The sequence below is a fragment of the Harpia harpyja genome, chromosome 12 (genome assembly GCF_026419915.1).
Source record: "Harpia harpyja isolate bHarHar1 chromosome 12, bHarHar1 primary haplotype, whole genome shotgun sequence".
Classification (NCBI taxonomy): Eukaryota; Metazoa; Chordata; class Aves; order Accipitriformes; family Accipitridae; genus Harpia; species Harpia harpyja.
Window position 1 is genome coordinate 43,937,023 of NC_068951.1, and position 17,545 is coordinate 43,954,567.

The following is a 17,545-nucleotide window of genomic DNA, read 5'->3' on the forward strand; positions in this document are numbered from 1 at the left end:
CATCTGAGAATGTAAAGAAAAAGCAATCAAAAAAGTGCCACTGGGAATGCATTTGTTGTCACTGAAATGCTCCATTTTCAGACACAGCTCAAAGCTGTCTGCCTTGTTTTTGTTGACAAGAGTCATGGTGCAGTTATTTCATTATGTTTTAAATGAAAAATTTTGTTTGTGTAGTGTGACTATAGAGGTACAAGGGGAACAGTCATCTCGAAGCACTCTCTAAGGAGGTTTGCCACATGTGATTCCCTGTTCACGGTTGTTTGTTTCCTTATTGATGAAAAGAACAGCAAGGGGGATTGAAATATGCTTTAAATACTGAAAAATTCCCAATTTCTTTTATACATTAAATATAACTCAGCAGACTAGCTCGTCGAAGAAAAACGGTGAAGCTGTGCCGAGCTCTGTCTGACCTAGTGGTGTACACGAACTCTGTGGCAGCCCAGGATATAGTAGATGACGGTAAGGCTGCTGGCACAAGACTTACACATGCCTTTTTCACTTTTCTGTTTGGATAGGAAACATGTCTGTGTTCTCAAGGTTTCTGTTGTTTTTCAAAGATGTTTTAAAAGCAGAGTAGTTAGTTACCTGTTCCTTTTACTTAACTATGGAGAAAGAGTAAAGCACCACCTTTTCCTCCCCTAGGAAATATCCTTTTCCTTGCTTTCTTATGACATTCATGTTGTAGTAGCAATTTTTAAAATGAGGCTTTTTCAGGAGAACCCTTTCCTGTTTTCACAGTTTTATAGAATTTGTCATCATCTTTTAACTTTATGAATTTTAAGTAGCATTTAGTAATGTGATAGATTTGAATTGTGACAAATAGATGTGATCCCTGTTCAGAAAGCATGCAGTTGTTACACTGAAAATGTTAGAGGCAAAATGGAAATTGAGAAAGTTGCAGAGGAATTTGTGGGAAAGGTCACCAACTGTATGTGAAAAAACTGTGTATGAAATTCTTTAATTACTATACAATTAATTCTAATTTCATAGGAGAGAAATTAAGGAGGGCGAAAGCACTGTGGAGAAACAGAGTCCAAGAAATCCTACAAGAACATAGTCTTGCAGAGTTTCGGTCTCATTGTTCTGATCTGAGAGACAGCTCAGCTTTTTCCGCAGGTGCAGTTAGGTGGTACTGCTGAACCCATCTGATGGCTCATGGCCCTCTGGAAAGGAGGGCCTGCTCATCAGAGCACAGTACTGCTGCTGCCTTTCATCTAGATCTTGTGCTTTCCTGACCCTAGCTGAAGACATGGGCATGGTGGGATGGTACAGTTGAGTTGGTCTAACTGCTCCCTTGAAGTTGGGTGCTCTCGCCTAGGAAAGTATTCTGGTCAGTCTTTCTCCCAGAGGACTGATCAAAGGGGATCTGCCTAACAGGATAAAAGCTCAGAGGGAAGACTTATGAACTGGAAAGGACTGGTTAGATTATTTAGAGAAAGGATGAGTTTGCAGGAACTTGTAGGAGAGACAAATGGGTTGAGTGCTGCTATTAATGTGTTACAAGCTCAAGAGTGAAATCGGAGCCCTGCTGGGCACTTCTTTCCCCTGGCTGTAAGCTCTTCAGTAAGATAGTTTTGATCACGCTGCCATTAGTAGATTTCTCTATAGATTCTTCGTAGCAGTCATGTCTGGGGTTCTGCAGGAGAAAAGGCTCTAGCAATTAGCTGGAACTCTCACTTGGCTTTCCTTTTAAGTCTGGAAACTTGAGGGTGGAACAAAAGACCCTCCTGGAAGGGGAAACTGGTGCCTTTCAGTTATGCAATGTACTTGATCTGCATATGACAACACAACTTATCGTTGTAAGTTTGGACTAAATCTCATGTTCCCCTTGATTAATACCAGTGTAACTGAGGTCTGAGTTCAGGCCCCCATCTCTTGGGATTGCTTTATGACTTGTTTATTGATTTAACAATACACACAGGATCAACAGGGAACGTGCTATCATTCAGTGAAACAAGAGCCCACCAAGCCGTGCAGCAGAAGGCCGAACAGTTTATGCTTTACAACCAGAAACAGCTTACAAGGGTCTATCCGTCAGCCTATCGGATTGACTCCAGCAATTTCAATCCTTTACCTTACTGGAATGTTGGTTGCCAGTTAGGTAGGTGTTGCATGACAAACTTACTTCCTAGTTCTTGTGTATGTGCTAAGTAAATATTATCTTTATCAATGACAACTGAGTTTTCTTTTTCAACAGTGGCACTAAACTACCAGACTGAGGGACGTGTGATGCAATTAAATGAAGCAAAATTTAGGGTAAATGGCAACTGTGGTTATGTCCTCAAACCTCAGCAGATGTGCAAAGGTAATGTGCCACTATACATTTATTATTTTAAGTGTCAAGCCTTTCAGAAAGCATTTTCATAGTGAAGTTGTGAAGACACAAGAAAGGAAAGTAAGAACATATATAGAATCTTTCATATTTCCATACATTCATAACTCTTAGACTGTGTAAGTACTAGTATGTAATCTCTTGCTGTTATTATAGATATATTTTTGAGGGCTCCATCTTATTAATATGTGTTTAAAAAAAGAAGGGGTCCTAGGATAGCCAACTGCAATAAAGTAGGAAAAGATATGCAGTGGTCCAGGACCAAGTATCCAGGACTTGGTCCAGCTCTCAAGCAAGTCAGTAGAATTATTTTGTTCCCTTTAAAAGGATTTGGTTCAGTCCTCAAAATGCTGTTAGAACAGGAGCCGTGGTTTTCAGTGTTATGCAATGACAATCATACCATATTTTGAGGATTTGGGATCTGATTTTGCCCCTATATTTCTAAGTAATTTTCTTAATGTGGCCATAAGAAGCAGTGGCATTGATTGAAAGGTACTTGAGAAATGGTAGAGGAAGTTTGGGTATTTGAAGCAGGCATTGCTGCTGCAGGAAGCAGCTTAACCCTAGCTGCTTGTTCTCATTAACATCTGGGCAGCTGTACAAGAAACATGATCAGCATGCTGATCTGGGTTATAACTATCAGTTTTTTTGAAGCTACTACTTTACAGAAGAAAGGTTTTTTTGGTTTTTTTTGGTTTTTTGTTTTTTTTTTTCCCCAAATGATTCTTGCAAAACCCTACTACTAGAGGGGTCCTTTCAGTCTTGTAATCATATAAACAAGGGCTGCTCAGGTAAGAAAATGTTATAAGAAAGTGGAATGGAATTCTAAAATTAATGAAAAGCTGCTCCATACTCTGTTACTTGCTTATGACTGAGTTTTGGCTGTATGTACGCATCTGGGGGAGGCGATATTTATTCTGTGTGTCTTTTTCCTTATGCTTCTCATTCCTTGCCATCTTTTAGGCACATTCAATCCCTACTCTGCTGATCCACTTCCTGCCAGTCCTAAAAAGCAGCTTATTCTGAAAATCATCAGTGGACAGCAGTTACCTAAGCCTCCTGACTCAATGTTAGGAGACAGAGGAGAGGTAAGATACTCTGATACTGACAAATGCTTCTATGAGAGGTCCTGGAGTGACATGGCAGCATATGACTCAAATAACTTTCTCCTTATTTAAATACACCAATAAATTTCAGGTATTGTCAAGCTTTTGGTCACTAAATAATACATTTTTCCACAGAGTCTGTATCCTACACATGATGTTTAAGCACTGATTTGTTTTGTATTTTGAGGGTGACTTCATTTTTTTGAAAATTAGTCATAGCTGGCTGTAGCTCTTGAGACTACAAACCATACATTGATTTACATCAATTTATACTTCATGAAGCCATTTCCTATGATTGTACTCCTTGAAAATTTACATGAATCAAAGTTTTTTAAATTCTCATATGAATTTAAATTAACTCTCTGCATGAATTTTCTTAAAAATTGACCTTCACTTGTATCATTGGCTTGCTTTTAAAATACTTTGTTTTCAAAAAATAGATAATAGATCCCTTTGTTGAGGTGGAAATTATTGGGTTACCTGTTGACTGCTGTAAAGATCAGACCAGGGTGGTTGACGACAATGGTAAGATAATCTAGCTGATTTCCTACTCTTAAAGTAAAATATTAAGTAATTATAAAAGATTCAGTATATGTTATTACTTTCTAAATTGCAAAGCTTCTTATCTAATGAAATCAAATGATTCTATTTTAACAAATTAATTCTGCTTTCTAGACAGAATTTCTGGTGTGGGGAGACAGACAAGCTAGAGGTGAAGGAAAAGAACTGTTTACCACAGTATCTTTCTCCTGGATTGTTCTTAAATCTCCCTTATGCAGAAGTTCCAAATATATATTTTCTTTAAATGTATATAAAATACAGGTATAACTTTAAATGTAATGAAAACAAATCATGTCCTAGGCAATTTCACTGCCACCTCAGCCTTCATGGGAAGGAGATGAATAACAGAGTGGGATATCCTGTTGCAGGAGGAGAGGTGGTCATCAGTTCTCATAGGCAATTGCAAAACCATGGGGAAAAAAGGTAGTTCCTGTTTGTTTTGGTCTATCTTTAGCCTACTATAGTTCTGCAAAACAACAGCTTGCCTTGGTATCCCTGCCAGCTGCGCAACCAGAACCGTTTTGTTTGTAAAGCAGTCCAAGAGACAAATCTCTCACTTTTAATTACTTACATAATGGAGATTGAGAGTGCCGAGATTGAGATGAGCAATAAGTAATGGGTTTTCATCTGTGTATTTGGTCTGCTTGTTTCTTATGCCTCTTGCTATGCATCATGAAAATTGAGGCTAGCGCTTGCTTATGGACTTGTTTTCCAAAATTTCTGTTCTGTTTGTTTTACAGGGTTTAATCCTGTTTGGGAGGAAACACTCACTTTTACCATCCACATGCCTGAAATAGCTTTGGTGCGATTTCTTGTTTGGGACCATGATCCTATTGGACGAGACTTTGTTGGACAAAGAACTCTGGCCTTCAGCAGTCTTGTGCCTGGTTAGTCCTACTTGTTTTCCTTAACTTAGAAATCTAGCTGAAGAGCAAACACCTTTGAACTTAAAGTTTAAGGTGAGGTTATCAGCATAAGATCTGTGTTTATGTCTCTGAGACTTCATGTATGAGCTTGGACAATTACCCTGATATCTTAGGGTGGTATATTCACCGTTACTTGAAGGAGTTTGGGTGTCTGTGCTTTTTGAAATTACTACTGGTGTCTTTTATATAACTTTGAGGCAATTTGTACTGGGGGGGCTTGGAAAACCTGCGAGAACGTAAGTTTTACTAAAGGCATAAGGTGGCTTCCTGTATATATTTCACTTTTATAGACAGTCATTGCCAGTTGTGCATAAAATGCAAACTGTTGAGTATTTGTGGTGCAATACTTTTGTTTTACTAGGTTATCGTCATGTGTATTTAGAAGGACTGACAGAAGCATCCATATTTGTTCATATAACCATTAATGAGATCTATGGAAAGGTAGGTATATCTGGAAAAATACATCTTCTATGACTTTTTTTTTTCATCTAATAAGAATGGATTTAAACATACCACAGAACCTCACAGGATTTATCTGATTTCTAAATGATTCTTACATCTTAGTTTCGTGGCTAATGGATTAGCAGTGCCTAGCTTGCTCTGGCACTGATCACTAATAAAGTTTAAACAAATTATTCAGATCATACAGCAGTGAAAAAGCACAATATCTGATTCTCTATTGCCCTCAAGTTCATGTCTTCATTTATACTCGTATCTGTCTAGGTATCTACATACGCTGGTAAGCATCAGCATGTTCAAGGAAGCAAAACACAATTCCTTATTCATAGTGTTTTCTCTGAGGAGCACTGAGCCAGGACACCCATTCGCAGCACACCCATGTCCAGTAAAACACTTGGCTCTCTCCAGCTGAGACATCCCAGTAACAGCACAGACATGCTTCTGTCAGAGTGCTCAGGAAGCAGAGGGATGTAGCTCATAGTGTGTGTGGGGGGTGGTTCCTTGCAGGTGATCAGCAAGGAAAGCATAACATACTGTTACTCTAGTCTTAGTGTGCATGTCCTTATGAATGTTCTTACTGTTAGCACCTAATAATTATCACATCTAGATACAGCAAGTACATTTCTTCAATGTGTTAAACTAATTTTATTTTAGAAGTAAATCTTGAGAACTGTAACTGCTCCAGAACATGGTATTTGACAAGCTATTTTTAGCAGCTGATTTAAGCTTTAAATCTTCTAGGTTTTAGTGCATACATTTTGTTTTTCTGCAAGTTTACTAATTTTAAAACATTTTTTAAATGAAAGTATAAGCACAATGCTTTTTCTCTGCATTTCTGCTTCAACTGTCTTCATGAGCCATTTACAAGAGGTCATTGGAGATAACTAGCACAAAGAAATTAAGGCCATATTCAACAGGATGCTAAAATAAAATAACCCTTTGTAGCAATTTAAAAAAAGGCAAAACAAACACACAAAAACCCACAAAACACCCCCACCTTTATGAAGGGTGTAGGTTGAAAAGAAGTTAGCCCTGTCTTTCTCCCTTCTGAGAGTGGACGCAGAGAATGCATGTCAAATATGTAAAACCACAGTTCTGCGAGCACCCAAGGAAAGCTCAGTGGAACAGAGATAGAAAATAACATAGACAAGGCCTAGGGGCTGAGATTTGGTATAGTCCAGATCCTCACTTAACTCCACTACCTTTATCTTCACTGATCCCAGTAGATCACTGAATGATCTAATGATGGCTCTGTAAATCACTTGGATATCTATCTCATTCTCGACATTTTTGTCTTGGGGAAGAGACCAGTGTTTCAATGTACTCACCCGCTCTTGCCTCTGCAAGTGTTCCTCCCACCCAGGAGGACAGCAGCAAGGCAGCGGAGGGAACAGGACTGACCATACCAGACCCACACATGTTCTGTGCACAAAGAAAAGCTTTTAGTATTCAAGGTAGACTTTGTTACTCCTAAGTCAGTGTAAAAAGAAAAGCAGTAGTAAACACCTTGGAGTACATCTGCAATGTATACCTAGATCTGTATGCATCTGGGTACATGTGTGAAATCACATACAGTTTTGGTGATAGTCTGTAGGGGAGCCTGTTTGGCTATTGCTCTTGGCTCATGTGCTCTTCAAAGAAGAAATATACTCAAGAAAAATAGTAAAGAGTAGCTTCATAGGGAAGACAAGAGAAGAGGGGGGAAGACCTGTTGAGACTTGATCTCTATATTACTTAGTCTATTCATCTAACGCTTGCCTTAATGACGGGCTATATTAATGTTTCTAATGTATAAACGAAGGCTGAATGCACATTTGTATCCTTATAAGTGAGGATATCTGGACAACTTTGAGAGACTGACATTAGACTAATAAATAGTTTTAAATTATTTGCTGTAGAGGGTTTATATTTACAGCTGATGTGCTATTACCTTATTTGCTTGTGTCACAGTCTTGAAAACATTAGCCAAATGTATTTGCATTTTTTTGCCTTTCAGTGGAGCCCTTTAATCCTCAATCCCAGTTACACAATATTGCACTTTCTAGGAGCCACAAAGGTAGACTTCATTAGCATGCACTTTGCACTTGCTGGGCACAGACTTTTCAAATGGTTCCTAATCGCATGATTTGCAACTACGAAACTTACATCATTCTTCATTCAGACTCTGAAACATTTGAATATTGCTTTGATGAAGCCCATGCATAAAACTCCAAGTTAATGTGTAGCCTGTCACTGCAGTACACTTCTTACAGTCTTGTCATCTCTGATTAGGAGACTTTGAGCAAACTTCCCTTGTAATTGTGGCAGGCTGCCATCCTAATGAGGAGAAATACAGACATGCATGAATTCATGGAGACCTATGCTGATGGTTCCTTGGTCAGAGTAGATGTGAATTGCTTGGTGTGAATTTTTGCTTTGCTGCATTTTTAACTTTGTCTTCATCATTCATAAATACTCTGAAAGCAGCCCTTTTCATTGTACTCATTACATAATAGTCTGAACTCACTCGAAACTGTGGTTATTCTTTTTCCTTTCAGAATAAGCAGCTGATAGGACTCAGAGGGTTGTTTAACAAGAACCCTAAGCATAATTCTGCTGAAACCAGCGGGCACTATGTACGAAAGCGATCTATTGGTGATCGAATTCTTCGGCGCACAGCCAGTGCACCAGCAAAAGGTAGAAAGAAAAGTAAGATGGGTTTTCTGGAAGCTACTGAAATTAAAGACAGTGCATCTGAACCAGTAGACTTGAAAGACAAAGAAGGAGTTGTAAGGCGTACAAGCCGGAGTTTGCAAGCACGTCCTGCGTCTATGCCCGTGGACAAATATCTCCTTGCAGGACTGCCAGGCCCAGAAGATGAAACTGCCCAAGATGCCCAAGGAAAAGAAAATGCATCTGGTAAGATGCTTCCAAAATTACTTTTGATGTAGTAAGTAGAAATAGCCCATTAAAGGGCTCAGTTCTGCCGTCCCTATGCAAGTAGTTTTATTCAACTGAAGTAAGAGTTACTGGGCAAAATGACATATGCTTAAGATTGTAGTATTTTAACAGGTCTTAAACTCTTTGATAAGTGAAACCCTGGAAAGCTGTCTACTCTCTAAACTAGGCAAATGAATTACAATAATTTCTGGAAGTGCTCTTAAAAGGACACTTGCCAAACTTCATAATTTAAGAACCAACCTTCAATTACGCTTCATCAATTTCTGGTTTGCTACTGTCCCTTTACTTACAGAAACAGAGCTGCTGGCATGGTGGGTTTTCTGTCCCCATTTTCAAGGAGGAAGAAGAGCATGCAGGATATGGTTTTGGAAATAGTGTGTGTAAAGACTAATGCAGACTTTCAAATAGATGTAAAAGGGGTAAAAGTAGGTCAAACTTTGTATCCAACAGTCTTGATATTCTCCTTTTAACCTAGGTTACTTAATTTGATTAATTTGCATGGAAAGCATATGTTAGGATAAAATCTTACTCATGTATTATTGATACACAATACAATTTAGTTCTTGAAACAGCTTTTTTTCTAAGTGTATTCAGCAATAATAGTCCTGGTTTTGAAATCCAGTTTTCCCATGACTACAGCAAAGTTAGTGTGTTTGACCTACCTAATGTTTGATTTACTGGAGTATTTAAAGAAGTCTAGGAAGCTTTGAATACACTGGCTGTAATTCATTAGACCTGCTGTCTTGACCCTGAGCTTGTCCCTAGTCTAGGGCATCTATACTGCTTTTTGGGGCCAGTTGTTTGTTTTGTTTTGTTTGGGAGGACCATGTGCACTTGTGGCTCCTCCCCATGAGGCTGTAGGGCTAGCCAGATCCTCAGCTTCTGGTCAGCTCTGACAGCGCAGCATTTCTGCAGTTAGCCCCACAAGGGCTCTTCCTTGGCTGGCACAGGACAGCCAGAAGCACTGTTTGTCTTCCTTGGCAAGATGCAGAGAGAGCACCAAGAACCTCTCTTGGCTGGGGAGTAGTGGGGGGGTTGTGACAGAAATGCTGCTCTGCTCTGAATATTTACAGCTATGGAGCAGTGGCTTCCAGCAACTGCAGGAGCCACCCTAAAATAGGAGAACTTGCTGGGCACAGATAAGAACATGTTGTTAAGCCACCTTTGCTCTACTTGCCCATATTAGTGGCTTTGAAGGAACAGGTAACGTGCACATCATCGTGTAAAAGAAGTTACTTAGGAGAAACAGCAAGCAAAATTAAACCCATTCTTTTTCTACTACCCTGAGAAGAAACTGTAGACAGGAAAAAGGATATTCCTAGTAAAGGAAGTTAACTCTGAAATGCTGTATTTTAAATTGAAAGATCCTCTTGATAAGCCTGGGAAGACGATACAGCTCAGCCATTCTTTGCAACAGATGTAATAATTTCTTTAATATTTCTTCCTAAAGATGCTACAAAGACACAAAATTCTTTTAGAAGAAACTCCCATGCTTTTTGGACATCACAGGTATTCACTTATAGCAAAATAACCTTTGCAGAAAACACAGGCCGTGGTGAGATGACCTAAAAAGCTGTCACAGGGAATGAATCTTGCCCCGTCTAACTATCAGAAGACTAGATCCTGTCCATTAGAGTCTCTGTAAGGCTTGCTCTGTAACCCCTATGGAGTAGGACTGCCCACCTTAGACATAAAGAAATGAGACATGAAGAAGATGACATTCCAGAGAGTCCTCTCATGTCCTCGAGGGACCTTTTCCCTTCTGTGTGCTGCAGGGCCATCCATGGCTCAGTGGTGGACATAGAGAAAAGCAACCTGGGCCCTTTTTTTTGTGGAAGCACTTACCTTGAATCATGGTGAGAAAAGGTACAACACAGCCTTGTACGCATACAGGAATAGGCTGGGGTATTCACAGGAAGTAAGTTCAGCCCAAATATTTCAGACTGGGAGGTGGCTTCACCGTCAGGGAGGTACTAGTCAGATGAAGTGTTCATTATTGCTGGATGCCATGAAGAATGGAAAGGGCTGGCCATCCAACAGAGATCTTTCTTGCTAAAATACTATGGCTGAATATATCTCTACTGCCTCAGTTGGAATTACGCCAATTATGCTGTCCATTTTCTCCTCTGTTCTTTATAGAAAAAAAAAAAATCTACAAATCGAAGATCTTCCATCCTTATCTAGGAGCACTGGAAAGCTTGGGGAACTTTTCAGAGTTTGGAGATAAGCATTTAATGGCATGTTCATTAGAAACAGTTCTTACTCCACCAAGGGTGTTTAGTCACTGTTAATGAATGATCAGGGCTTCTCTTGTTTCTTCTTAGGGTACCTGATTTCTAGCATGTGTTAGAAACAGTATATATTATGCCAAGCTTACTTCTATAGTCCTTGCTTAATTAGAAGTGAGTTGTAGAGCTCGGATTTGGCATATAAAGACAAGTAAGAAGATTTGGTGGAGAAAATATCTAATGCATATTTTTCAAGGAATTCGAAATCTTGCTCTCATGAATGCAGTATGCTGGTAGAAGATCAAAAATAAAATCCTTAAATTGTAACACTTTACAATAACTACATGTATAAAAGAGTCTGGAGTCCATCTACTTGACGCTTTTTACTCAGCTCTTTTAAGCATGCATCTTGTTTCGAAGTATTATGTTTTTTAACAGAGCTGTTTTGTTCTGTCTTTATTGCCATGCTTCTTTATAGTACAAATCTGAATAGGAACACAGCTGAAGGTAATACCATGTGCAAGCTATGATATGGTACCTCATTAACATTATTTGCAACAAATATTACATCATGTGCTTGATGTAATAGACATTCAAAGGAAATTTAAATGAAGTGCCTGCAGTTGTATTTTTCCATTTATTCATATCACTCAGATAATTTGTACTAAACCTGCACAACCCCATAATTAAGTTCTGTCACAACTGTACCTGATTTTGCGTTCTCCATTTGTCTGTCTAAGGACAAAATAGTTGTTAATAAACAGTTCACAATACTGTATGCAACTAACGTGTTTCTTATTTAATTTAGCCAACAGTGATAACAATACAAATGAGAAGGAAACAAACTTGAAAGAATCTGTCTTTCCATCTTCTGAGAAAACAGCAAATACTTCAAATTTGGCATCTCAATTTAAGGAGAATGACCAGAAGGAGACTACAGGTGACTCTTTAGTACCACCTCTACAGGAGCAACCTGAAAATTTAGTTTTTGCAAGTGGGGTAGCTGAAACAAATCACCTCATAGACTATCAGGAAAATAATCTTTCTGATGGAACTGTCCCTCTAATGCAGGACTCTGATTTTGAAATTTCTGCAGAAGAAACACATGACAAAAACTGTGCAGACAATAAAAAGGAAGATGACACAAAAGGATCTAAGGAGGAGAAAATAACTCTTGTGGGGACTTCCCTTTCTCAAAAAGTAGAGATGGAAAATCACAAATATGACATCATCAAGAAAAGCACTGCAGCATCTCTTTCTTTGATGGGTATTTCTTCTACCATTTGCTCTGATGCTCCTGATTTGCACTCCACTTTAACCATGCAGGACAGTGACATTTCTCGCCTTATAGATGAAGTTTCTTTAGCAAATGAGAGCGAGATGGATAGCGCTGTCTCAGCTCTGATCGGACAGTTTGATGTCACAGATGACCAAACTAATCTTACTGTGGTCTCCAACCTCCATGGCACTAGCAGCCAGACCTTCAGTATGATGGCTACACATCCACACATGCTTACTGCGGATCTTAACAGTCCCTGTAAGCACAACTTTTCTACCACAAAATCCATCAAATCCCCTTTATTCTCAACTCCAGATACTACCATATTCTCCAGCCCTGAGACTGCAGAGTATTCTGTGTACACAATTATCCATGAGGCAACTCTTACACCAGCTTTTGAATGTAAGACCCACAGTGAATTAGTTTGCAAGAAAAAGTTAAATAGTACAGAAAATAACTTGCCTAGCTTTCCTTGTCCTTCACCTCTCTCTTTGCTAAATGCAAATCCCAAAAGCAAATGTGGAACAAAATCTGGAACAAGCTGGGAAGCCCCTGAGTCTGCCAGTTCTTTTGCTTCCAATAGCCTCATCTTTGAGGAGACACTTGTTGACCCCCTCGCTGGTGAAAATTCAGAAAGCAGTAGTCTTGTAGAAGTAGATGGGGATTCTCAAGATCTCTTGGTAACTGCATGTGAGTACAAAAGGGAAGACATGAGCCAGTTGGCTTCCCCTTTGAAATTGAGGCAAAAGCAGGACACTGGGCATGGTGGTGAGAGGGCCTCTGGGAATAGCGCAACTGTTGAGCTCTGTGCTGCTGCCCTGGACTGCTCAGATAACTTCAGGACTGCAGGGAGTCAGCTCCCTTTTCCAATGTGTGAAAATGTTGGCTTTTTCTATCATCATCATTCAGATAAGCAGAAAAATGTAATGTGTGCCTCCGAGAGATCACAGCTCAACATACACTCACCGGTGCTCAAAAATGCTTTGGCTTTCCCACCTCATTCAGCCATCAAGCAGACTAGCCCTTGCAAATCCAAGAGTCTCGGTGACTTGACATCAGAGGATATTTCCTGCAATTTTGAAAGTAAGTATCAATACATAAGTAGGAGCTTTATCTCATCAGGCATGAGAGACAAGAAACTTGCTGCTATGAAGAATATGAGACCACATTCTACAGATGCCCTCACGGAACAGCTGAGGAAGCTGGTGTCCCTGGACCAGGAGGACAGCCGTGAAACGCTGTACTCCAGGCAGATTGATGAAGACTGCCCGAAGGCACTGGTCAGAAAACTCTCATCCAGAAGCCAGAGCAGAGTGCGAAATATAGCCAGCCGTGCCAAGGAGAGGCAGGAGGCCGCCAGCAAGCAAAAATCTTCTAACACAAGTAGCGTAGCGGGCGTTGTCCTTCGGAACAAGCCTTCAGCATCGCCTCACGTTATCAACAGGCATTCAACGGGCTCATACATAGCCAGGTACTTGAATGGCTTCCCAGGGGAGGACATGGAGGGCCGAGGAATACCGGAGGGAGCGTGCGCTGCTTTGCACTATGGCTGTAGCGACCAGTTGTATACACGCGATTCTGTTCTGCAGCTGGAACCCAGTAGTGATGATAAGCCTGAAATTTATTTCCTGCTGAGACTGTAGATTGTATAAATGTACATCTTCAGTGTTTACAAACTATGTCATTGAAATGAAGGATTTTTAGCAAGACATACTGTTTTGAGGGTTTAAATTATTTAGAAATGCAATTTCATGCTAGTGATTCACTCATGATTTAATGTGCCCTTTCCTGTCAAAGCTTATGTAAATAGAAACCATACTCCATCCTTATGTATGTATTACTTTGATTTAGAAATTATAAAGTGAGGTAGTCTGGGGACTATTTGCATGCGTATTTGTAGCATTTTGTATTTGTAATGTATGTCATTTTTAAGTCGAGCACATCTGCGCTCAAAAGCCTAACATTGCAATGAATGCAATAGTATTCTGTTTTCCTGATGTCTATCCTACTGTTTGGAAGAACATTTTTAGTGATCACTTTTGGCCTTTTGTGCAAATTCTACTAAGACTAGTGCTTTCTGTTATTGGTAACGTCCTTGGGATTAGACTGCTGAACTAGGACTCGTGCTGCCCAACAAGCAGCAGTCTCGGAATGGGACCCTTCATTAGCACCACTGTTTTTGCTCTGACTTGTACTTAATTGTTAATTTTACATGTTTCCATGTATAAACTATGATTCTACAGCAAACAATTTGTAGAATTAGGGTTAGTCCAAATTTGTGAGTAATGTGTAGGTTTGTCTTCTGTCTGCTCTATGAAGTACAATGACAGTTGTCTTCCTTTTTGGTCACAGTGTTGAATGATCATTTCAGGACAGAGTGGAATGTGGGAGTATTTCTGCATTTATGAATGGAAAACGCTTAATTTCTGCATATTTTGTTATGTATTTTTGCTATTGGTTGTGTGTGTAGCTTCAGTACAGTAGCAGATCTGTTTTCTGTATATTTGTAATTTTATTGCTAAATTGTTGGCAGTCAGTGGAATATTTAAAGCTGACATGGTAGAGTATTTTGACTGTCCATCTTCATCTTTTTCTATGAATCCTGAAAGTGAATTGAGTGAGTAATCTCAAACACCTGAAGCTTCCCTGTAGGGAACAACATAGCTTTATTTTGGTTTTAAGATATTCTTTGCCTTCGCTACAAGTTTTTTCTTATATGTAAAAGATGTACCTTTTACCTCTTTCTTTTGTAATGCAGAGTATTATTATTCTTGAAAACATCATTAAAATAGATTTTTAAGCACTTCATTACATGGTTACTGAAACTGTAGCAAATATAATTATGCTTAAACTAACAGTAGTTAGGGATTGCAGACATCTGTCTTGCCATGAGCTTGCAATAAGGTTTCAGAAAGGGAAAGAATTCTGTCATTTCACATGATGGTAATGGTTCTTAGCTAGAAATCTGCAGCTGAGCTCTTTCACTTTTCTGGTTAGGAAGCCATGTTTTTTGAGTATGTCTAACTGCCTGCATATTCTCATTTTGTTCCATTAAGAGTCTAACAGATGCAACTGGCTGTTGTTTTGATCACTTGGGAGAGAACAGTGTATTTTCTAAGTAAAAAGCATTTTTCCATGGAGGAACAGAACCAGATACTGGATTAATCCCTTTAAGCTTTGAACCTGAATTTCTATCTTGGTACTTGTGATACAATTGGGAGGTGTGATTGAAGCCATTTCTAACTTTAGGGAAGTTCAGAAGCTCTGTGACTTGGAGTGTCAGAACTTGGGCCAGTACTTTCAGAGAGGTGGTTTCAACTTGTCTGTAGCTTGTCTGCTGTGGTAGTTTAGAGACCGTTTCCAAGTGAAAGAGTAGATGTGTGCAGGCTGTGATCTGCTCTGCTGAATGCTGTGTGCCACAGATGCTCACACACTGTGTCTAGAGATATATATTTGTTTTAGTAGAACCTATACATTCTTTAGAAATAACTGCCATTAAAAGTGCCTTGTAATTAAGCAAATGATATAATCTCCATCACAGGAGACAAAAAACCCCTAATCTTGACTTGAAGGTTGTTTCTATCTTTAATTGGAATTAATTTAGAAAAATTGTATTGTATGTGCAGAAGGTCAGAATAGATTATTACAGTGGACTCTCATGACACTAATCTCTTACGCTTTCCTCTTAATTTTAGAAGTTACTTCAGATGGGGACAGTTCTTTGTGTGAAAGTGAAATTTGAATAGTGAAACAGGGCAGGATTTCTGTAGTGTAGACTCAAGCCAAAGGAAGATCTGGTTCAGTAGTTTTTCCTGTCTCACTGGGCTTAGTCTTGTTTTTTCTGTCTCACTGAGATTCAAATTATATTTTGTTTGCACAAGTTTCTTTTTGGTGGTGTAGCATTGGGCTGTGCCAAAACCTTCTAACTTCTCAGTGTTGGAATACTCTGAGCCTTGAAGAACTCGAGTCAGAGTATTCAAGATGGTCAAAGGTCTTGTTGTGATCTAGCACAGGTGAGAAGGCAAGGAGTACTTATGTTAACTGCCATTAATTTCTGTTCTTGAGTAATCTGTAGGGCAGTTTATGGGCCTGGACATGGAAAACTGATAAGAAAGACTGTTTTTATGTCTGTTTGCAAAGGTGATATTATAAGAGACAAGTTTTCAGTCTGCAGAACTTTAATTTCAATAGGTTCAGAAATGGATTTGGTCCTTACATGTATGTCTTCAATGCATGAAGAATGCATGAAATCACAAGTGGTGAGTATAGAAGCATGAAGATACCTGTGTTACCAGCTACATCTGCACAGAGAAGCTTGATGACGTGATGAAGTATTTTGACTATTGGAAGCAAGTGTTCTGTGTAAAATGTTTGAATTGGAGAGGGGTCTAAGCCAAAGTCAGAGACATTATCTCTTGCTTTTATGTTCATAATTATAAAAGAAAAAAAGATTACTAGTAAACACAAACTACTAAAAAGTTAATGGTATTATTTTGCACATATAATACATTTAGATTAAATTTAGTATTTTGTATTAAAGCAAGTGCACCAGGTATCTTTACAGGATAACCATTTGACCATCTCTCTTTTAATTTACTAGAAATGGAGAGCATTCAGACTTTGGAAGGAAGAACTTGAGATCCAGAAGAGCAGTCCATACTACCCTTGCAGAATAGACAGGTGAAGAATACTCCCCAGGACTGACCTGCCTTCTGTTTTCCTGTCAGCTGGCGTAGGGTCCATTCCAAGTGCAGTCCTGTTTCTCTTTGTATACCAGGTCAGAAAGTATGTCTAATCCCCAAAGACATTGGGGCTATTCCTATGCTTACTGTTAAGTATCTGGTTAAGGTCTTCACAGAATTAGGAACCATTCTATAAGCACATGTCAAAGATCCTTGAAACCTCAAGTTAAATTTCTGTTTCTTTTCCAGGTGAGAGTGTGTGTAAACAACAATTTATCCTTTGCTTAAAACTATCGATGTTGCTTCTGAATCTGGAACTTACAAATAGTAGAGATGTAGGGCAAGGACAAAAGATGGAACAAAGTTAAGACATCGTTTATTTGATAAACTATAAGCTAGTAATTTTTTGTGTGCTAAGTGGGAGGTTAAGATGAATTGGAGATGGGCAGACATCACTCTCCAGTGAAGTCATTTGGTGTAAACCCATTATTCTAAAGGAGATGTACTGCATTCTGTACCAGGTTATACTCTCACTTCCAATGGATTTTATATCTATTCAAGATTTCTCTTATCTTCAGTTTTTAGTTTAACTGAGTGAGCTCCATTTCCTTTCATGGAATGGAAGGAATATAAACAAAAGTATATCCTATGGTGATGTGAACTGTAATTAGTGTGTAATACCAGTCTGCTGCAGGCAGTGTCTCATTTCCAAGTGCTGGGCCAAACACATCTCTGGTATAACTAAAAGGTCTGATCAGGGGAGCTATACTAGGGATAAATTTGCCTTATTAGATATAAGCTTTTTGGCATGTTAAAGCAGCGTGTTTTGGTTAAATACCACCTGCTTTTTCTGTGAATTTCTGATCCTTGGCATAAACTTGAAAATATGGCATACTTGGTCCATGCATGCCTCTGGGAATCGCTGCTGCTGCTGTGTGTGCACCAGAAAGCAGCTGTGTGAAAGCGGATGGGCTAACTGATGCTGAGACTGGGCTCGCTGACTGCCACATAGCAGTCTGGGGATCAGTCTAA

At 39.2% G+C, this 17,545-nt stretch overlaps 1 protein-coding gene across 11 annotated transcripts in view; it reads left to right on the top strand.

Annotated features, from left to right (window-relative positions):
* Positions 1-16,872, top strand: part of PLCH1 (phospholipase C eta 1) — a 72,442-nt gene extending 55,570 nt beyond the window's left edge. For 7 of the 11 annotated variants that reach the window (XM_052804102.1, XM_052804107.1, XM_052804109.1 and 4 more), the window contains exons 14-22: positions 359-459; positions 1,922-2,101; positions 2,198-2,305; positions 3,296-3,420; positions 3,879-3,963; positions 4,740-4,886; positions 5,287-5,366; positions 7,922-8,282; positions 11,361-16,872. In XM_052804102.1, coding sequence (XP_052660062.1) covers positions 359-459; positions 1,922-2,101; positions 2,198-2,305; positions 3,296-3,420; positions 3,879-3,963; positions 4,740-4,886; positions 5,287-5,366; positions 7,922-8,282; positions 11,361-13,474 — 3,301 coding nt within the window. In that variant the 3' untranslated portion in view covers positions 13,475-16,872. Of the gene's footprint in view, positions 1-358; positions 460-1,921; positions 2,102-2,197; positions 2,306-3,295; positions 3,421-3,878; positions 3,964-4,739; positions 4,887-5,286; positions 5,367-7,380; positions 7,441-7,921; positions 8,283-11,030; positions 11,060-11,360 lie in introns of all 11 variants that reach the window. The other 4 variants (XM_052804104.1, XM_052804101.1, XM_052804110.1 and 1 more) reach the window with 3 other exon arrangements.
* The last annotated feature ends 673 nt before the right edge of the window (positions 16,873-17,545 follow it).